The following is a 16,525-nucleotide window of genomic DNA, read 5'->3' on the forward strand; positions in this document are numbered from 1 at the left end:
GTTGCTAAAACCATTAGGGGTACTTAATAATGAATGTATTAGACCATTTGGCACCCAAACCAACTGTTCCTTTCTTCTCCCAGCATTTTATTACAAAAACTTTCAAATTTGAAAGAATTTTATAGTGAGTACCTGTATACCCACTACCTAGTTTCTACAATTAACATTTTATTATACATGCTTTATCACATATTTATCTATGTTTCTATCTGTCTATACATTTTATTTTTGGTGGATTTCAGGGTTAATGCAAATATCAGTAATGTCAACCTGAATATTTCAGCCTGGACCAATTAATCTTTTTTTATTAAAAAAAATTTTTTTTTTTTATTTTGGACCAGTTAATCTTAACATCACCATGAGAAGCAGACATTATTTTGTGCTTCCTCATGTAATGCCGTAGGAAGTACGCCATACCACCTGGGAAGTGTTCTTCCCCTCAAAACCCCCAAACAATACAAAACAAACCCCCCAAAATGTGAACCTAAATCTGATCAAGGAAACTCAGGGTAGAGGAGCAAATTAAGTGCCATGAGGAAACAATTAGCCAAATCCATAATGTGGGAAATTCCATAGTACAAATGACCCAGCTTCTTCATCAAATAAATGGCATTAAAGAGGAGCAGGACTGTTGGGTACTTGAGTCATGTCAACGAAATGCAGTGTGTGGATCTTGATTCAAACAAGCCAATTGTATGAAGACATTTTTGTGACAGTCATGGACCAGGTATTAGAAGATATAAGGAATTTTTATTGAGTGTAGTCGTGTTATGGTAGTTATATAAAAAACAAATCTTCTTATTTGTTAGAAATGCATATAGAAGTATTCATGGGTGAAAGATTAAAAATTCAATAAAGTGTGTTGACAGATGGCATATTAGTATGTGAGATGATGCAGAGAGGAATGAGGCATGGAACGGTCTGTACTGATACAGAGCCCTGTTCCAATTCCCGAGTTCTTTCATTCTGCAAGTATGTATTGAGAGCCTACTATGTGCTACATACTCTTCTGGGTATCAGAGACACGGCAGTGAACAAAACAGACACATATCTGAGCTCTCATGGAGCTTCCATTTACATAGAGGGAGAGAGAGAGGGTAAACAAGTAGGCAAAAACACACAGGGCGTTAGAAGGTGATAAGTACCAGAGAGAAAAATCAAGCAAGGAAAGGGGATGATAAAGGGAGTGTGGTAAGGTAAATAGGGTGGTCATGGAGAACCTCACCGAGAAAGTGACTTTTGAGCAAAGATCTGAAGCAGGGAAGGAGGGAGCTATTGAGATACTTAGGGGAAGAGTGTTCCAGGTGAGAGGGAGCGTGCCTGGAGTGTGGAGGGATCAGCCAGGGCGCCAGTGTATATGGAGTGGAATGAGCAGGATTCCCTTTTTCCTGGTCTTTCAGGAAACTGCCACCGTCTTCATCCTTCTGTAACTGGATCACTGTAATTGGCAGAGTAGAAGAGAAGGGGCTCTAGTGCTCTGGTCTTTTTCATATGATAAAATTTTTTAACATAAGAAACACGTGCTCATTGTAAAAACCTTTAAGCAACACAGAAGTACAAATTTTAAAAAAGTAGGGACTTCTGATTAAAGATGGTATATTGAACAAAAGTGTTTATCTGTTCCCTCTGGAAACCACAAGGACCAACAGAGCAGGAGAGGAGACACCTTAGAGAAGAGAATAACAATATTTGGAAACTGGAAAATAGTAGCTGATTCAGCAACTTCAGAAAATGGAAAGCTAAGTGCCTGCATGGAAGAAATCAGGAAGCAAAGCACTATGCCTCAATAGAGCTGTTAAAATTTTTTTGAAATGAAAAAAAAGAAGCAAGTCACTTCTCCTTGCAGAACCCTGGAAGGACTGGGGGCACCAGATAAGCTCTAAAGATGGAGCTGAATTTAGAGCTTAAACCAGGTTGACAGTTTCCACAAGAGTCAGTAAACCCTTTGACTCGTTCCTTAACTTTGTACCCCTACCTCCCCTCCGCAGCAGAAGACTGGAGGTTTATTCTTGAGAGAGGTTGAACCCAAATACTCTGAACTTGGGTGGTAGTAGCACACTGCAGAACAGGAGGATTAAGTCGATGCCTGCAGACTCAGCAGTAAGGCCTCAGCTCCCTTGCACTCAGTTGCCAGAATGTTGGCAGCAGGTTTGCACATCCCCATAGGATTATTGTGACAATTAAATGAGTAAATACCTGTAATGTGTTCAGAGCAGTACCTGGTAAATAGTAACTGCTTAATGTTATCACTAAATTAAATAGCTAAATAATTAAAACTGGTTGCCTCTAGAGTCAGAATCAGGTGGGGAGAAATGGGGTAGGGCACTGCCATTTTTCATTATAAACTGTCAGGAATGTTTGGCTTTTAGAATTATGTAGCTTTATAAAAAATATTAAGTAAAAAGTAAAAGTGTCTCCCATTGTCTCCTCAGTATACATAAATTCTAGAACAGGCATCAGTCACATACCTAGCCTTGTGGCTGGCAGCCCCATAAAATCACAGGAAATGAATAGTAGGGGAGGAGCTGTTGTCCAAAGGGGTATAGTGGTTTCGTTGTTACAAGATTTGGGGGAAAGGGTACCTCATAAATGACAATAACAGCTGGCTGTCAACACCAGTTAACAGCTCCCAGGTTTTTAATTTTATATACAAACTGAAAGTTTCTTAACAAAAATAGGATCATACTATTTGTTTAGCAATATTAAATAGATAGATAGAGAAGAGGAATTTAGAAAAAGTTGGAAGGCTAGATAGTGTTCTGTTCCAGCAATTTAACAGTATATTTGTGTGAAATAGAAGCTTCCTTTAATCAAGGAGTGCTTTAGAAAACTCATTGGAGGCAAAATGTGTGGCCCAAGATGGTAGATCCACCAGTTTCTCTGGGAAAAGCCAATGTCCTTAACTTCTAGTAACCAATAAATTCTTAGGCTAGAGAGGGTGGTGAAAATTGCCATAACCAGCATGGTTCATTACAGTAAGTGGAACTTTTAATAACCTTTCCTGCCTTGCTCCAAAAGACAAGTGTTAACAAGCCATTCTCCTGACTTTAAGCCTGCAAAAAACATTCTAGCATAGCATGTGATTTGCCCAGAGAGTTAAACATGCAAGCTTGCATGGTTTTTAGAGGCTTATTATGACCTATCTCAGCCATCCCATTTTCAAAGTGATTTTTCCCTTTTGAGCCATTAATCCTAAATGTGCATGTGAGTGTGTGCACGTGCACGTGTGTGCGTGTGCGTGTATGGGTATGTGTAGGCTGTCTCTTTTTCAAATGTGTTTCTACTTAAGATGATTAATCCAAGTCCAGTTAAAATGATGCCGACCAAATTAATTCCATTTAAGGCTTAGTTGTTAGCCAAATGCTATGTAAAATCTTATATATGAATAATCTTAATCCTTTAAAACTATTGGATACTTTAAAAAATGACTCTGGACCGTTTGTGTAGATTGTTTGAGGACACTGAATTCTAAATAAAATTAATGCCTCTTCCCCCTTTCTTTGCTTACTAGAACTAGACTGTCAAAACAGGGGGAAGGGGGCTTCCCTGGTGGTGCAGTGGTTGAGAATCCGCCTGCCGATGCAGGGGACACGGGTTCTTGCCCCGGTCCGGGAAGATCCCACATGCCGCGGAGCGGCTGGGCCCGTGAGCCATGGCCGCTGAGCCTGTGCGTCCGGAGCCTGTGCTCCGCAACGGGAGAGGAAAAAAACAAAAAAAAACAAAAAAAAAAAATAGGGGGAAGGAATCATTGAAGAGGAATCCTCGTTAGGATAAGCAGATCTAGGACACTCTAAGATGGTCAGAAAGTAACAAATGATTTTTCATTTTAATTTCCTGGCAAAATTCATGAAAAGTAAAGGAAGGTGGATTGGTGTATTAAAAGATCTGAGAAAGTATGAATGGGCTTTCTCATTTATTGACTGTATGGCCTTGAGCAGATCGCCTCTTTAAGTCTAAGATTCTTTTTTTTTTTTTTTTTTAAGTCTAAGATTCTTCATCTGAAAATGAGGACAAGAGTACATCCTAAAGTTGATATGAGACCTAAGTGAGCTTGTGCATGTAAAACACTGAGCACCATGCCTGCTACATGGTAGCAGTTGTTCTTGAAGCTTCTTGCTATCGTGATGTTGATGAGGGAAAAGATGAGGAGGTAGACATAAGATGTAAAGAGAATTTTGAGATTTTTTTTCCTTACTCCTCGCTGATTCTAAATTCCGTTTCTGTGGTAGGTTGTGGACTTTGTAGCAGCAACCCTGCAGCGAGCATGTGCAAGCTTGGCCCACCAGGCAGAGAGCACTGTGGAATCACAGACACTGAGCATGTCCATGGGGCTGGTGGCCGTCATGCTGGGAGGAGCCATTCAGGTGAGTTGCAGACGTGAGCCAAACTTGAAAGGAGGGAGAAGAGAAGAGAAAAATCTGTTGCTTCCCTTTCATACCCTTGTGAGAAATCAGAATGGATATTGCACACAGGAGAACCAGGATAAACAAGTCAGGTTGTTAATTAGAATTCTCTCCAAAGTGGAGGACAAGAAAACTGTAACACTTCCACCTTGTTACCTGGGTAGACTTCCCCATCAGTAAGGTAGGGCCCTTTCTGACCTGGCACGAGCTGGATTTGGAAATACCTGGCACAGTGTTTGCATCTGTGGTGAATGCTAGATTCTCTGGCCCTCACTGTAGTGGCTCTCCAAAGCTCAGCCCTTGTCCCTACTGCTGTAGTCAGGGGAGAACCTTTGTAACCTGCTGGTTGCTTAGGATTCCATGTTTTGAATAGTTCCATTTTAGCACAGGATCCATTGTTCAACTCATATCATGTAGCATGTTAAAGCTTTGTTTCTAGTGCATGTATCTTTTATATAATTTTTAAATTTATTCACTCAAAAAATATTTATTGCCTACTTGTTATATGTCAGATACTGAGCTAAGGTGCTGGGAATAGAGCAGTGGACAAATAGACATGGTCCCTACCCTTATGAAACTCAAAGCCAGTGAGAGAGTCAGACATTAAATAACTGTTTCAAAAAATATACTTAGAATTGAATGAAGTACCTCAAACGAGAAGTGGAGGGTACCAAGAGAACATAACATCTAACCTAGGCTGGAAGGGTTTCCACTGAGGACCCACATGTAAGTCTAAGCTAAGACTTGTTGCATAGGAGTTTGGGAGTATGTACAGTGCAGATGGAGGAAACTTTCCCAATTAAAGAAACATCATGTACGAGGGCTGGGAAGCAGGAAAGAGCTTGGTATACTTAAGACACTGATAGAAGGCCTGAGTAGCTGAGTTGTAGAGACCAGGGGTCAGAATAAGGTGGAAAGGTAGGCACATATGTGGGTGTGACATACCACATTAGGTTAGAAGACTGCAAGAAAGCAGAATAGGTTTAGTGCAAGTATTATGAAATCTGACCTGAAGTCAAACTGGACATAACTCTTAGCAAGGAGTAGGAAACCCTCTGGGAATGGATTTTTGAGTTTGAGGATTAAAATCTGATACTGATGCTTGGTATATTAGAATTTGACTCTCTCTAGCCTGTCCTTAAGAAGAAAAGAAATTTTATTGGGGCCTGTTGTTAATGTGAAACCCATTTCTTGGTAGATTTACTTAGCACTCCTAATTTTGTATTTCCCATGTAGTTTGAAAAAAACATTGTTGGTTCAGTTGCTGGAGTCATATTATAGTCCTGCTGTTAGAACTGTCAAGGAGAAGTTCCCCAGTGGAATAGTTTTTCTTAAGTTGTACTGTTATTGGATTTAGTTGAACTGATTGATTTGTGTTTTTCTGGTAGAATATTGATTTGAATAGTCTTTATTTCCATAGTTGAGGGTGTGCTTTTTTTTTTTGCTTTTCTTTTTTCTTATTTAACACTTAGAAATTCAAACCATATCCCAAATGGAAAATAGAACACAGAAATCTCCATTTCCTATTTGAGAAGCCCATTGTTGGGGGGCTGGCTATGTAAATTAGTCATATTCTAACAGAGACTCACCTGACTGATGCAAATGTACATCCTTTACCTGTCCCTGCCCTTCCATGAGCCATCCTGACTCACTGATTATATCTTGATTCCTCTGACTTTGTGCTTAAAGTGAACAAAAACACGTCACTCCTATACTTTTGCCCTAGATCTATTCTTTTTTTTTTTTCCATTTGATTCAAGGATTTATAAGTGGCTTCTATAGTAATGCTAGGTTTTCTGTCTTTGTATTAAAAAAAAAGTCACAATTCTGAATTATGTTTTCAGATGATCATTGGCTAGGTTGTTGCTTCAGAGTCTAGAAGGTTACATTGAAGATTACATTGTATTCAATACCTATCCCTGATTAGGATTCATTGTTTTAACTAATGAAACAGGATCTAACAGAATTTGAACGCTTCTTTCTTTCCTTTCTAATTTATGTAATTAAGATGATTATTAGAACATAGTGTCTAGGAAGAGGAGTTGATTTGGAGAAAGTGTAGGTTTAAGACTGCTAACTAGACAACTATATTTACAAACTTATTTTCTAAATGTCGGGATTGGTCACCAGTAAAAGTATGATGTTGGTAACTTGCCTGTCCCCTCAGGAAGCAGTTTCTGCATGATGTTCCAGGGCCCATAGTGTCCTCTGAAGCACTGCTGCATGGAACAGACCTGATCTTGGTGGGGCTGGGACTTTGAACACAAATCTTGAGATCTCATGCCACTTTTTCTGAGAGTAGCATAGAATGAACTCATTCAAGAACTATTTATCAAGTGTCTCTTTTCCCTCATGGAGTTTACCTTCTAGTGGTTGTGATTAATCTGATGAATTCTTAATTTTAAAAAAAGATTTATATTTCTATATCTTGTATCTTTATGTATGGCTCATTATAAAACAGAGCATACTCCGTGCTGACTTCAAACAAAAGTAAAAGTACCACTTGTAAAATAAATTCAGTGACATTGTATATAAGGACCCAGACATATAAGCTGCTCAGCTAAATATCTGAAGGAACATAGGTGATATATAGAAATGAGAACACAAAATAAATGTAAATGTTTTTCAGAATTAGGAATTTTTAGGTTAGCATTTTATTGCTGGAAGAGACTCTTGGATTCTTCCAAAATAGTGATTCTCACTGCAGCAGGGTAAGGCAGAATGAGGGTATGTATGCCCCCGCAGGGAAGCTTTGTAAAGTCTCATGTGGGGCTTTTTCAGTGTACACATGCCCTCCTCTGGCTGTCACCTGAGTTCTCTGCTTCCTTGCAAAGACACACTCTCTCCCACCACCCAGCTGGTCCAACTCCCAGTTGTTTTTGTTTTTGTTTTTTAAAATTTATTTATTTTTGGCTGCGTTGGGTCTTCGTTGCTGTGCACAGGCTTTCTCTAGTTGCGGCGAGGGTGGGCTACTCTTTGTTGCAGTGTGCGGGCTTCTCATTGTGGTGGCTCCTCTTGTCGCGGAGCATGGGCTCTAGGTGCTCGGGCTTCAGTAGCTGTGGCACGCGGGCTCAGTAGTTGTGGCTCGCGGGCTTAGTTGCTCTGCAGCATGTGGGATCTTCCCAGACCAGGGCTCAAACCCGTGTCCCCTACATCGGCAGGCGGACTGTCAACCACTGCGCCACCATGGAAGCCCCAACTCCCAGTTTTTAAATTTGAGAACTTGCAGAAATTTATAACAACTCACTGTCTAACTGTTCCACTCCTGACACCCTGAAAGAAATCATGGATGTGAGCTGACATAACACTGCTCATTCTGTTCCTGAAGCATTCCAGAAACTCTGGGAGTGAGACAGCCAGATAAAGGAATCTGTCACTCACTTGTGGGTTGCTCCTTCAGGCCTCGGGGCTTTTACACAGAATTCTGAGGTCTGGATGTGAGATCTGTGCTGAGAAGCAGTGACAGGAGGAGCATTGAGGGCTTTATGGTCACCTCTCAATTTTGATAGTGGTCCTTGGTGACCCTTGAAAAATAATTACTACTTAGTGCTTCAGTTTTGTCATCTGCCAATTAAGTGGATATTACTTTATACCTCAGAAATTTTTTTGAACATTTATAAACAAATAGTTGGCACCTGTAGTCTTAGATTTCCCTGATTATTCTTACAGTGGGAAATCTGTAGGCTTATGAAGCTGAAGGAATACATAACTTTCATTGCCTTAGAAACTATTAGATTCAGAATCCACCTACCTGCCCATGGTGATTAGAGAAGTTACTTAGTTGAATAAGGTGAATCCCACAATGACTAAGAAGTTTGAAAACAGGGAGAAAAGATGGTTGGGTTTTTAAAAAATAGACTTTATATTTTAGAGCAGTTTTAGGTGCACTGCAAAATGGAGCAAGAGGTACAGAGATTTCTTATACGCCCCCTGCCCCCACACATGCAAAGCCTCTCCCACTGTCAACATCCAGCCCCAGAGTGGTACATTTGTAGAATCAATGAACCTACATTGACACATCATCATCACCCACAGTCTGTGGTTTACATTAGGGTTCACTCTTAGTGCTGTGCACTATGGGTTTTGACAAATGTATAATGACAGGTATCCACCATTATAGTGCTGTACCTAATAGTTGCACTAACCCCCAAATCCTCTGCCTATTCATCCCTCCCTCCCCCTAACCTCTGGCAACCACTGATCTTTTCTAGTTGCGGCGAGTGGGGGCTACTCTTTGTTGCAGTGTGTGGGCTTCTCATTGCAGGGGCTTCTCTTGTTGCAGAGCATGGGCTCCAGGTGTGCAGGCTTCAGTAGTTGTGGCACATGGGCTCAATAGTTGTGGCTTGTGGGCTCTAGAGCGCAGGCTCAGTAGTTGTGGCGCACGGGCTCAGTTGCTCTGTGGCATGTGGGATCTTCCCAGACCAGGGATCGAACCCATGTCCCCTGCATTGGCAGGTGGATTCTTAACCACTGTGCCACCAGGGAAGTCCCAAGAATTCTTTGTATATTTTAGATAATTGTCCATAATCAAACGTGTCTTTTGCAGATACTTTCTCCTAGTCTGTGGCTTGTCATCTCTTTCTCTTGACATTGTCTTTTGCGGAGAAGAAGTTTTTAATTTTAATGAAGTCTAGCTTATCAATTATTTCTTTCATGGATTTTTTTTGGTATTTCACCTAAAAAAGCCATCACCATACCTGAGGTCATCTAAATTTTCTGTCTTATATTATCTTGCAGGAATTTTATAGTCTTGCATTTTACATTTAGGTCTATGATCCATTTTGAGTCAATTTTTGTGATAGCGTAAGGTCTGTGTCTAGATTCATTTTTTTTCATGTGAATGTCCAGTTGTTCCAGCACCATTTGCTGAAAAGTTGGTCTTTTCTCCATTGTATTGCCTTTGCTCCTTTGTCAAAGATCAGTTGACTATCTGAGTTAGGAGTAACATCTGAGTTAAGGAAATAAATCTGGATGCAACTTCCTGTTTTTGTCAGGTGGGCATTCCAGAATGCCAGTTCATCTCACAGACCCGAAATTGGGAAGGAGTTCAGCCTTATTTTGCAGATTTGAAAACTGAGGTTCAGAGGATGGAAATACCCTGTCAAGGTGCCACAGGGAGTTAGTGGAAGGATCAGGGAGTTGGAATCCAAGTCCCCTGGGGACCAGTCCGAAGCGTCCTTCTTTGCAGTTTTAGGCATTGCGTCTCATTGTTGCAAAGTTCTGCACAGTGCTCGGTGTCTACCCAGGCACTCAGTGCATCAAAAGGCAATTTATAAGGCAATTATTAGAAGGCAAGAGGATGCCAAGGGTCGTCAACTTGAAAGCACTCATTTGGGCACAATATTTGCTGAGAGGAGAATAAAGCCTGCTATAAAGAATATTTCCTTGGATAATTAACTTTGTCCACCGGTTGCTCTAACAACCATCAACAGAAATGTCATCCTTGTCTGGGATCAGGAAAATTAGCTATGTCGGAGAAAGAGCAGTGGAAAGAGAGTCAGGAGGTCATGCCCAATTCTGCCATTTCTCAGTTTCTGGAGCTAAACAGTTTCCCTTTCTGGATTGCCTGTAAATGGTGAGGTCAGACTAAATAACCTTTTTTTTTTTTTTTTTTTTTTTAAAGGTTTTATTTATTTATTTATTTATTTATTTATTTATCTATTTATTTATTTATTTATTTATTTGCACCGGGTCATAGTTGCGGCAGGCAGGCTCCTTAGTTGCAGGAGCTGGGCTCCTTAGTTGTGGCTCACAGGCTCCTTAGTTGTGGCAGGTGGGCTCCTTAGTTGTGGCATGCAAACTCTTAGATGCAGCATGCATGTGGGATCTAGTTCCCGGACCAGGGATGGAACCTGGGCCCCCTGCATTGGAAGCGCAGAATCTTAACCACTAGGCCACCAGGGAAGTCCTGAGGTCAGACTAAATAATCTTTGAGATCCTTCAAAAAAAAAATTAGTTGACTATATTTGTGTAGGTCTATCTCTGGGCTCTCCGTTCTGCGCCATTGGTCTATTTGTATCTTTTTAAGAAGAAATTGTTGTAACAGAAATGAAAAAGAAGGGGCGGCGGCAGGAGCTGCAGCGGCCGGGCAGCCCAGCTTCGCGAAGGCTCTCAGGCGCGCTGCGGCCTGCAGGCACCTAGCATGTACCCGGCACGCGCCCGCCCCGCTGTCATGATGCCCAAGAGGAAGGTCAGCTCCGCCGAGGGGGCGACGAAGGAGGAGCCCAAGAGGAGATTGGCGAGGTTGTCAGCTAAACCGACTCCTGCAAAAGTGGAAATGAAGCCAAAAAAGGCGGCAGGAAAGGATAAATCTTCAGACAAAAAAGTGCAAACAAAAGGGAAAAGGGGAGCAAAAGGAAAACAGGCTGAAGTGGCTAACCAAGACACTAAAGAAGACTTACCTGCAGAAAATGAAGAAACTAAAAACGAGGAGAGCCCAGCTTCTGATGAAGCAGGAGAGAAAGAAGCCGTCTGATTAATATCAGACACCTGGTCCTGTCAGTGGTCCCTGTCTCCCTTCTGGTACAATCCAGAGGAATATTTTTATCAACTATTTTGTAAATGCAAGTTTTTTAGTAGCTCTAGAAACATTTATAAAAAGGAGGGAATCCCATCTCATCCCATTTTTTAAGTGTAAATGTTTTTCTCTAAGAGGTGAAATCATTTGCTGGTTGTTTATTTTTTGGTACAACCAGAAAATAGTGGGATATTGAATATCTCCTGGGCAGAGTTTTGTGCACTCTGTAACATCTTTGGTCGTGGTAGTCCAGTTCTTCTAGTAACTGTTAACGTGCTGTGAACGACTGACAATTTGAGTATGTAGTGTATATGATATTAAATTGTGAATTAGTGGGACTTATGATGTAACAGCATATCAATATTTGAAGATATTGGTACTTGATATCCTGTGAAGGAAAATTTGCCTCCAAATTTTAAGCTGGAAAGTCACTGGAATAACTTCAGAAAAGAATCACAACTACATGATTGTTTAGATTTTTGGTACATATGTTGAGAACTGTGTACAAATTGAAATGTCTGTGTACTGATCCTCAAAACAACCAATAAAATCTCAATTATGAAAGAAAAAAAAGGAAATGAAAAAGAAGATACTTTTATACATACACTTTTATATACATATATACATAAAAAATGTACATATTTTTTACATACACTGTAGATATAAGTAGATATTCCCATTTCAGATGCTTAAAGAAAAAACAAAGGTCCATGATACTACAGAGGCATTGAACGAAGTCTAGCATAATGATAACACTTGCATAATTATTCTAAAATGTCTTTTCCAGTTCCACATAGATTCTTGATAAAATTGACCCTTTTCTTAGGTGACATATTTTTATGGTGAAATTCTACAGGTACAAACCTGACATATACCTCAAGTTTTTATTTACTTGGGAGGAAAGTGGTAGAGAAAATGAACAGTAACAATTCTGTGGAAGTATAACATGAGAATATTATATAGGTCCTGTGAAAACAGTTGGTCAATTGATTGGTTGGTTGGATAATGAAGTGCATGAATGAGTAAGTAATAAATACCCTGCCTTGTTCTAAAAAGGATTTAAGACATGCAAGGTTTTCAAATGATCAGGCCTTCATGAAGCTTCATATGACAGTTTTTCCAGTATTCTCAAACAGAGAAGGATCACCACTGATTCTTGTTTCTTCACTGACCTCTCGTACACCTTTCCTAGTAAGGCATGATTAGAACAAAGCTTCTGGAGAGAATAAGATCTTACGTAGTTTTCACTCCCATTTTCTAGGAGAAATTCCCTTCTGCCAGTTATCATCCCAGTCCCTTCCAGACCTATGAGGCCCTTGTATGCTAACCAGCCACTTTATAAGAAGAGCTTTATTCATTCAAGTGAGACTGTGTAAGGTTTAGGTAAGAGTGTGGACTCTATAGCCAGACTTGTTTGCTTTTTTTTTTTTTGGCTGCACCATGCAGCTTGCAAGATCTTAGTTCCCCGGGCAGGGATTGAACCTGGGCCCACAGCAGTGGAAGTTCAGAGTCCTATGGACTGCCAGGGAATTCCCCAATATATATATTTTTATGCTTTTTAAATTTATTTTTTGGCTGCATTGTGTGGCATGTGGATCTTCGTTCCCGGACCAGGGATTGAATGCATGCCCCCTGCAGGAGCCAGACTTGTTGAGTTCACATCTTACCATCTTCTAGTTGTGTGACCTTAGACATGTTACCTAACTGTTCTATGCCTCAGTTTCTCCCCTGTTTACCCATCTCTTTCTCTCTCTCTCTCTCTCTCTCTCTCTCTCTCTCTCTCTCTCTCCTGCGTTGGGTCTTTGTTGCTGACGCAGGCTTTCTCTAGTTGCAGAGAGCAGGGTCTACTCTTTGTTGCAGTGCACGGGCTTCTCATGGCAGTAGCTTCTCGTGTTGTGGAGCACGGGCTCTAGGCACGTGGGCTTCAGTAGTTGTGGCGTGTGGACTCAGCAGTTGTGGCTCACGGGCTCTAGAGCTCAGGCTCAGTAGTCGTGGAGCATGGGCTTAGTTGCTCCGCGGCATGTGGGATCTTCTTGGACCAGGAATCGAACCCATGTCCTCTGCATTGGCAGGCAGATTCTTAACCACTGTGCCACCACGGAAGTCCCTCCCCCCATTTAAAATATAAATAATAATAGTAACTAGATCATAGGGCCATGAATATGTATGTGTATGTTTTGTTTATTGTATTTATTTTTAAAACATACACATAGCACTTACTGTGTATCAGGCACTAAGTACTTTGCTAATATGAACTCATCTTTTTATGGCAAAAGGGACATGAAATTTAAAAATACAGTAATACAATAAAAATCAAAATATAGGGCTTCCCTGGTGGCGCAGTGGTTGAGAGTCCGCCTGCCGATGCAGGGGACGTGGGTTCGTGCCCCGGTCCGGGAAGATCCCACACGCCGCCGAGCGGCTGGGCCCGTGAGCCATGGCCGCTGAGCCTGCGCGTCCGGAGCCTGTGCTCCGCAACGGGAGAGGCCACAACAGTGAGAGGCCCGCGTACCGCAAAAAAAAAGAAAAAAAAAATCAAAATATAAAAGAATTTCACCTTACGCCTGGGTATGTTATGGTAAGAATATCTGTAAGAGACAAACAGTCTAAGATGTAAGTGGGTACAAAGGATGAAAACAGGCTATTCACAGAAGAAGAAATGCAAACAGTTAATAAACGTGGAAGAATGCTTAACAGCACTGTTAGTCTGGTTAATGCAAATTAAAATAATAAGCAGCCATGTTTTGCCCATCAGATTGTAAAAATTAAGACTAATAATATGCAGGGGAGTGAGGAGGGAAAAAAAGAGTAATAATTTGCATTACTGATATATGTTTTTTAACTTAGAAAAGTACCTGCACAAGGTAAGTATTCAATAAATGTTAGCTGTAATTATTCGACCATAGTATTAGAGTACCAGACGCAGGCTATATGCTGATTACACCAGGAACAAGGTTTCGTTCCTACCCCTTTTTCTCAGGATCTGTTGCCTTGTGCTCTCAGGTCATATTAACATCCGCTATGTTAATTTGGATTTGGCATTTTTCATTTCATTTTGTAGTTGAAGTCAAGTGAATTTGCCATTCTGAAGCAATTGCTACCTCTGTTGGAGAAGGTCTCCAACACATACCCTGACCCTGTCATCCAAGAACTCGCCGTTGATCTCCGCATCACCATCTCTACCCATGGAGCCTTTTCCACTGAGGCTGTCAGTGTGGCTGCCCAGAGTACCCTGAACAAAAAGGATCCAGAAAGGAGAAGGGAAGAGCAGCAACAAACCAGTCATGAAAGTTACAGCAATGTGTCTTATAACCACCTTGAACAACAGCGAAGCCATTGCACATCCAACCAAACAAGCCTGACACCTAATGCTCCACTCGTTCCTCAGGAAGTCCGTGAGCCCAGCATCACTACAAACCAGAAATCGGGAAGCATAACCACAGAACAGCTCCAGGAAGCTCTTTTATCAGCTTATGATCCTCAAATTCCAACACGGGCTGCTGCCCTGAGAACTCTTTCTCGCTGGATAGAGCAGAGAGAACCAAAAGCCCTTGAGATGCAGGAGAAGCTTCTCAAGGTGAGTAGAACACCACACACACGCATATGCACACACACACACACACACACACACACACACACACACACACACACACACACACACACACACACACGCACACGGTGAGACCGCTTTCCAGGAGCCTTGACTTGTATCAAGCACTGTCCTAGGCCACCCTTGGGGAAATTGTAATTGTTCTATGGAGGCAAGACTCAGACACAGGAAAGACTTAGATACACATGAGACTCAATTGAACATGAGCAGAGTGTCAGAACTTTTACAGGCAAGAAACCCTGTGGATAGTCAGGAGAAGGAGAGAGTTGAAATCTGGAGGAAGTAGATCTTGACCTGGCTTCACAAACTAGTAACGTTTGAGCCAATGAAAGAAGACCCTGAGAAAATTCTCAGAGCAAATTCCTTTTCTCGTAGATAAGGCCACTTTCAACACTGTGACCAGCCAAGATAAGCCACCTGTTTTTTCTGGGCTCCTTTCAGAGGGGCTGTGGACAGAACTGGCTCCCCTCCCCACTTTCCCTCCATCACAGTGAAAAGGCTGTTCTTTATATCGTGGATTTATGTGGGAGACTGTATATGCTTAGTTGGGGATCTTTTCCCTTCTGTGGAAATTGTCCTGACTTCAGTATGGGTTAGAGATTAAGAGCCAAGGGTCTAGAGACGACTGATCAAATCGCAGATCATTTTCTTGGACAAAGTCACTTAAATTTTCTGAGCCTCAATTTTTACATCTGTAAAGTGAGGATAATTGTAACTGGACACACTTTATGTTGAAAGATTTAAAATAAAATAATTTGGGAAATCCCTGGCATCCAATGGTTAGGACTTGGCGCTTTCACTGCCGGGGCCCCGGGTTCATTCTCTGATGAGGGAACTAAGATCCTGCAAGCCACACCGCACAGCCTAAACAAATAAATACATAAATAAAATAATCCACGTAAAGCACGAATTATAGTGGCAAGCACATAATGAGCACCCAATAAAGGTTTAGTATTGGGGCTTCCCTGGTGGCGCAGTGGTTGCGCGTCCGCCTGCTGATGCAGGGGAACCGGGTTCGCGCCCCGGTATGGGAAGATCCCACATGCCGCGGAGCGGCTGGGCCCGTGAGCCATGGCCGCTGAGCCTGCGCGTCCGGAGCCTGTGCTCCGCAACGGGAGAGGCCACAACAGAGGGAGGCCCGCATACCACAAAAAAAAAAAAAAAAAGGTTTAGTATTATTATTATATTATTATTACTATTATCTTTTCCATATACTCTAGCCATTAGACTAAGAATTATAATTCTGATTGAAAACATTTATTTTTAGTCACTGAGGTATTAGAACCAGTAGTGTAATGATAACTTCTGTTTATTGAGCCAGGCCCTGTGCCTTTCAGACATTATCTCTCATCCTGGCAACGACCAAAATGTTAACATTATCCTCATTTTATAGATGAGAAAACTGAGGCACAGAAATGTGCCAAGGATTTGCTGTCATTGAAATGTTGCTGAAAACCTCAAATTATATATCTCCTTTGACTAATCATTAAAAATACGCCTTCACACACCTATTTAGATGGTTAATGCTGTGAACATCTTTTGAGTTTTCTTTAGCTAACTTAACTTTCATCTACTATACATAATTGGTCATCAAGTCCTGTCAATTCTTTTTTCAAGAAGTCTTTCAAATCTGTCTGTTCCTCTTCATTCCCATGGCTACTACCCTGGATTAAGCTTCTCTTACTCCATACGTGATTTCCACCCCTTACAACCTGGCCATCTTCCCAACTTAACTAATCTTGGGCTCTCCCTAACATGCCACAGATGTGAAGACCAGCAGTATCAAGTTGATATCAAGAATTGCTGTTCCTGTAAAGGACACATCACTATATATGGAAAGAACACCCCTCGTCTTCTAGATACCAAGCAGGAGGGACATGGGCATTATGGCCACTGTCTTCCTCTGGCCCTTGTGTTAGGGCCTAAGCCTAACATGTCAACTGTCATATCTTCTACATAAGCAGTACCCACTGCGGTTGACATGCCCTGGTGGGT

The 16,525-nt window shown here is 41.4% G+C and overlaps 1 protein-coding gene and 1 pseudogene across 3 annotated transcripts in view; both read left to right on the forward strand.

Moving 5' to 3' along the window:
• TANGO6 (transport and golgi organization 6 homolog) overlaps positions 1–16,525 on the forward strand; it is a 180,590-nt gene that overhangs the window by 57,242 nt on the left and 106,823 nt on the right. For all 3 annotated transcript variants that reach the window (XM_007110768.4, XM_055079350.1, XM_028477698.2), the window contains 2 exons: positions 4,230–4,364; positions 13,982–14,497. In XM_007110768.4, the coding sequence (XP_007110830.2) occupies positions 4,230–4,364; positions 13,982–14,497 (651 nt within the window). The remainder of the gene's footprint in view (positions 1–4,229; positions 4,365–13,981; positions 14,498–16,525) is intronic.
• LOC102990279 (non-histone chromosomal protein HMG-14-like) lies at positions 10,579–10,964 on the forward strand (annotated as a pseudogene).

This window comes from Physeter macrocephalus, chromosome 17, assembly GCF_002837175.3.
Source record: "Physeter macrocephalus isolate SW-GA chromosome 17, ASM283717v5, whole genome shotgun sequence".
In the NCBI taxonomy this organism is placed as follows: Eukaryota; Metazoa; Chordata; class Mammalia; order Artiodactyla; family Physeteridae; genus Physeter; species Physeter macrocephalus.